Below are 5557 nucleotides of genomic sequence, written 5' to 3'. Positions count from 1 at the left end.
CTCAAAATATATGTTTTTCTCTAATTCTCACACTTTTTTCCCCGATGGACTATATATTAATTAATTAAATGTTTGTCCCATCAATCAGGTTCCTGCCTATGAATATCTGGGCTTTTGGATTGACAAGGATTTATCGTTTAAAAAACATACTGTGGCAGGTAGCCTTGTGGTTAGAGCGTTGGACTAGTAACTGACAGGTTGCAAGTTTGAATCCCTGAGCTGACAAGGTAAAAATCTGTGGTTCTGCCCCTGAACAAGGCAGTTAACCCACTGTACCTAGGCTGTCATTTAAAAATAGAGTTTGTTCCTAACTGACTTGCCTAGTTAAAATAAACTTGTTAAAAAGCTAAGATTTAAAGTGGGCTTATTTTTTAGAAATAGATCTTGCCTCTACCTAAACAACAGGAAACAGATTGTACAGTCAACTTTCCTGACAGTTCTTAACTATGGTGACACAATACCCAAAATGCAATACGCAGCCACTAACTTCTCTTAACCGTTAGGATTCTGTCTACCATAGTGCCCTTCACTTTATCACAGGTGACAGTTTTAATACTGTAACGGCAGTCTATTTTGTCCTCCTCATTGGACGAGGAGAGGCGAGAAGGATCGGAGGACCAATGTGCAGCGTGGTTTTAGATGCACTATTGTAAAGTGGCTGTTCCACTGGATGTCATTAGGTGAATGCACCAATTTGTAAGTCGCTCTGGATAAGAGCGTCTGCTAAATGACTTAAATGTAAATGTAAATGATGGTAAGTTTCCATGATTTAATATAGACGAAAACTAGACAAGATACAAAACAACAAAAGAACTAACCGCCACAGTCCCGTGTGGCACAAACAGTGACACAGAAAACAACCACCCACAAAATCCCAACACAAAACAAGCCACCTATATATGATTCTCAATCAGGGACAACGATTGACAGCTGCCTCTGATTGAGAACCATATTAGGCTGAACACAGAAACAGACAAACTAGACACACAACATGGAATGCCCACCCAGCTCACGTCCTGACCAACACTAAGACAAGCAAAACACATAAGCACTATGGTCAGGACGTGACAAATACTCACCACTGCATCCTGTATCAAAAGGTTGGCTGGTACCCATTGAAGTCCCGTAGATCAATTCATTACTCCCTTTTTTGTTTACAAAGCTTGTTTACAATTAGATGTTCTGGTGCTACTCGGGCAGTTTAGAGCGTTCATTGAATACCTAGTAGCTGAGGACTGTAACTGGTTTTCATAAATGTTGTGTTTGTATTGATTGCCGTTTTGTTTGACATTGTATTGGTTGTTGTATTGCTGTGATCAGGGCACTCTTGGGATTCAGACCATGGTCACAATGGGTTTCCCCTGAATAAATAAAGAATAATAATTTTGTAATAGTAATACATTACATCTACAGCACTAGCCACTTACTGGATCTGTGCTATTTACCTTGTGTTAATTCTGAAGTTGAATGCTGGCCCTATTTTGTAGGCAACATGTTGAGAGGTTGATCCAGGCACCTTTTGAACTGTTCCTCTTCTGGCCAGCTCAGCAATGTGGAACTGGGACATGATATAAAAACCTGTTGGTAGGATAATGTACATTAGGGATACTTGTTGACGTGGATGGTTTTAATTTGTTTTTTAAAATTGTTGTTTTTTATCTCAGTAGTTTGAACTCTCACCTGGGAAACTATCCTCTCCGACCTTAATCGGAGGACACAGGCCCTGCTCAGTTTGAATGTCAGCTCCAGAGGAAAAAGACACCCCTGCAAAGAGGAAGAGACAGACTGACTTGTCTTGGCTGAAGTAGGATATGTGTGTGTGTGTGTGTGTGTGTGTGTGTGTGTGTGTGTGTGTGTGTGTGTGTGTGCGTGCGTGCGTGCGTGCGTGCGTGCGTGTGTGTGTGTGTGTGTGCGTGTGTGTGTGTGCACATCCAAGTGCCCCCTTCTTCCTAGCCTGCGCCAGTGCTGATTGCCTTGTAGCCTGACCTTCACACTGAAAGAAGCTGCTACTGCAGTGATTACAGTACGTGGACAGACAGACATCCAATCACCCATCCAATCATCCAGTGTTTGGAAAGCTGCTGCACTGCTGTACGTAGCCCTGCAGTGAGCACTGAATAAATATTATCTTTGAGTATTGGTTGTTTCCTCTTAGGCCTAACACCCTGGCTCGAGACTTGACATCTTGGCTCACTGATGCAGTCCTACCTAGCTGCACCATTGTATCAATCAGTTTCTTACCATCATGAAATGTTGAAATAAGAACTGTTCAAGAGTCACATCATCATCAATTGGGAATTCACATCGCCTATACATTCGGCTTTTGCCAGGGTTTAAGAAGATATTTAAACGCACTACTCTATTGTCTGTATGTCTTCTACAGAGTATTAAACAATACTTACTCTGCGAGTGAAGGCCTGTGCTGAGGCATTGTGGGATCACATAGCATAACAAGTAGAGGAGGACCTCCCTAAAATACAAATGGCATGTCATCACAGATGTTAGGAACGCAGATGTTAGGGACACAGATGTTAGGAACGCAGATGTTAAGAATACAGATGTTAGGAACACAGATGTTAAGAATACAGATGTTAGGAACACAGATGCTAGGAACCCAGATGTTAGGAATAGAGATGTTAGGAACACAGATGTTAGGAGCACAGATGTTAAGAATACAGATGTTAGGAACACAGATGTTAGGAACACAGATGTTAAGAATACAGATGTTAGGAACACAGATGCTAGGAACCCAGATGTTAGGAATACAGATGTTAGGAACACAGATGTTAGGAATAGAGATGTTAGGAACACAGATGTTAGGAGCACAGATGTTAAGAATACAGATGTTAGGAACACAGATGTTAGGAACACAGATGTTAAGAATACAGATGTTAGGAACACAGATGTTAGGAACACAGATGTTAAGAATACAGATGTTAGGAACACAGATGTTAGGAACACAGATGTTAGGAACACAGATGTTAAGAATACAGATGTTAGGAACACAGATGCTAGGAACCCGGATGTTAGGAATACAGATGCTAGGAACCCAGATGTTAGGAATACAGATGTTAGGAACACAGATGTTAGGAATGCAGATGTTAGGAACACAGATGTTAGGTTAGGAACACAGATGTTAGGAATACAGATGTTAGCAGATGAATAAGCCCTCTTTGTACCAAAACAGAATCCTATATATAGAATCCTATATCATCAACAGCAGGGTTCTGCAACCCTCTTCCTGGAGAGCTACCGTCCTGCACGTTGTAACTTCCAACCCTAATCTAGTGCACCTGATTTTAATCATTAGCTGGTTGATAAAATGAATCAGGTTAGTTACAACAGGGGCTGGAGCAAAAGTCTACAGTAGGGGAGCTCTCCAGGAACAAGGTTGGAGACCCAAGATATACAGATTTGCAGTTCAGTTCAAAATGTATAGCCTAGTCTGTGAACTTTAATACATGAATGACTGTATAATAGCAGCATGCATGCATAATGCAAAGCAATACCTACATACATCAATCAATAAATGAATGTTTACCTTTTGAATCCACCCATTCAGTAGGCCTTTAGCAGGTTGTTTTGTGGTTGGAAGAGTCTGTCCACAGGTCCCAGCTGTGTGAGGAACAAGAAGAACCTACAAAATAACACCTCTGGTAAGACTGGCAAACTGAGGAGGTTTTCTTTGAGGCTTGACTTATACTGTTCTCTGGGGGTGGGGAGTGGGTCCTCTGGTTAAACACTGTACTAGGGTTAGTATCCCATATCAAATCAAATTGTATTTGTCACATACACAGTTTACAGCAGGTATAAAAGGTGCTCCCTCAACAGTGCAGTACAATATCAATATCCATAATAATCAAAAGTCAAGGAGTAGTAAGAAGGTATTATGCATAGTAATAAAACAGTTATGTACACAATCAGATATACAGTATAAATTATGAATGTACTATGTCAAGTATGACTGTTTTTACAATTATAAAGTGGATAGTGTCTTGGTCACACAGGTGAATAAATTGTGTATAAATAGAACAACAGCATTGACTGTGTGTGTGTGTGTGTTAATGTGTTTGTGTGTGTTTGTGTGAGAGAGAGAGAGAGCTTCTGTGAAAGGGATGGCTGTATGGAGAGTCAAGGCAAATAGTCTCTGAGCAGATAGACAGCTAGGCTTAGCTGCTCAGCAGTCTGATGGCCTGGTGGTAGAAGCTGTCTCGGAGCCTGTTGGTTCGAGACTGAATGCTCCAACACAGTTTGGTCTGGTGGTAGAAGCTGTCTCGGAGCCTCTTGGTTCGAGACTGGATGCTCCGACACAGTTTGGTCTGGCGGTAGAAGCTGTCTCGGAGCCTCTTGGTTCGAGACTGGATGCTCCGACACAGTTTGGTCTGGCGGTAGAAGCTGTCTCGGAGCCTGTTGTTCTGAGACTGATTGCTACAACACCGTTTGGTCTGGTGGTAGAAGCTGTCTCGGAGCCTCTTGGTTCGAGACTGGATGCTCCGTCACAGTTTGGTCTGGTGGTAGAAGCTGTCTCGGAGCCTCTTGGTTTGAGACTGGATGCTCTGACACAGTTTGGTCTGGTGGTAGAAGCTGTCTCGGAGCCTGTTGTTCTGAGACTGGTTGCTACGACACCGTTTGGTCTGGTGGTAGAAGCTGTCTCGGAGCCTCTTGGTTCGAGACTGGATGCTCCGACACAGTTTGGTCTGGTGGTAGAAGCTGTCTCGGAGCCTCTTGGTTCGAGACTGGATGCTCCGACACAGTTTGGTTTGGTGGTAGAAGCTGTCTCAGAGCCTGTTGTTCTGAGACTGGATGCTCCGACACAGTTTGGTCTGGTGGTAGAAGCTGTCTCGGAGCCTCTTGGTTCGAGACTGGATGCTCCGACACAGTTTGGTCTGGTGGTAGAAGCTGTCTCGGAGCCTGTTGGTTCGAGACTGAATGCTCCAACACAGTTTGGTCTGGTGGTAGAAGCTGTCTCGGAGCCTGTTGGTTCGAGACTGAATGCTCCAACACAGTTTGGTCTGGTGGTAGAAGCTGTCTCGGAGCCTCTTGGTTCGAGACTGGATGCTCCGACACAGTTTGGTCTGGTGGTAGAAGCTGTCTCGGAGCCTCTTGGTTCGAGACTGGATGCTCCAACACAGTTTGGTCTGGTGGTAGAAGCTGTCTCGGAGCCTGTTGTTCTGAGACTGGATGCTCCGACACAGTTTGGTCTGGTGGTAGAAGCTGTCTCGGAGCCTCTTGGTTTGAGACTGGATGCTCCGACACAGTCTGGTCTGGTGGTAGAAGCTGTCTCGGAGCCTCTTGGTTCGAGACTGGATGCTCCGACACAGTTTGGTCTGGTGGTAGAAGCTGTCTCGGAGCCTCTTGGTTCGAGACTGGATGCTCCGACACAGTTTGGTCTGGTGGTAGAAGCTGTCTCGGAACCTAGGGTGGCCCATAGGGTATCTATAGCGTGGCCCATAGGGTATCTATAGGGTGGCCCATAGGCTATCCATAGAGTATCCATAGGGTATCCCATAGGGTATCAATAGGATATCCACAGGGTATCTATAGGGTGGCCCATAGG

The 5557-nt window shown here is 44.1% G+C and overlaps 1 protein-coding gene across 1 annotated transcript; it reads right to left on the bottom strand.

Moving 5' to 3' along the window:
- Positions 1 to 833: 833 nt before the first annotated feature.
- On the bottom strand, positions 834 to 3695 carry LOC129848680 (collagen alpha-1(IX) chain-like). The gene is made up of 5 exons (XM_055915772.1): positions 3542 to 3695; positions 2403 to 2470; positions 1681 to 1764; positions 1446 to 1578; positions 834 to 1361 (listed from the first exon to the last, which is right to left on the bottom strand). The coding sequence occupies exons 1-5, from the start codon at positions 3556 to 3558 to the stop codon at positions 1346 to 1348; spliced, it is 318 nt and encodes a 105-aa protein (XP_055771747.1). The 5' UTR covers positions 3559 to 3695; the 3' UTR covers positions 834 to 1345.
- Positions 3696 to 5557: the final 1862 nt, after the last annotated feature.

Source organism: Salvelinus fontinalis, unplaced genomic scaffold (genome assembly GCF_029448725.1).
Source record: "Salvelinus fontinalis isolate EN_2023a unplaced genomic scaffold, ASM2944872v1 scaffold_1098, whole genome shotgun sequence".
In the NCBI taxonomy this organism is placed as follows: domain Eukaryota; kingdom Metazoa; phylum Chordata; class Actinopteri; order Salmoniformes; family Salmonidae; genus Salvelinus; species Salvelinus fontinalis.
This window is presented reverse-complemented; position numbering and strand designations above follow the sequence as displayed.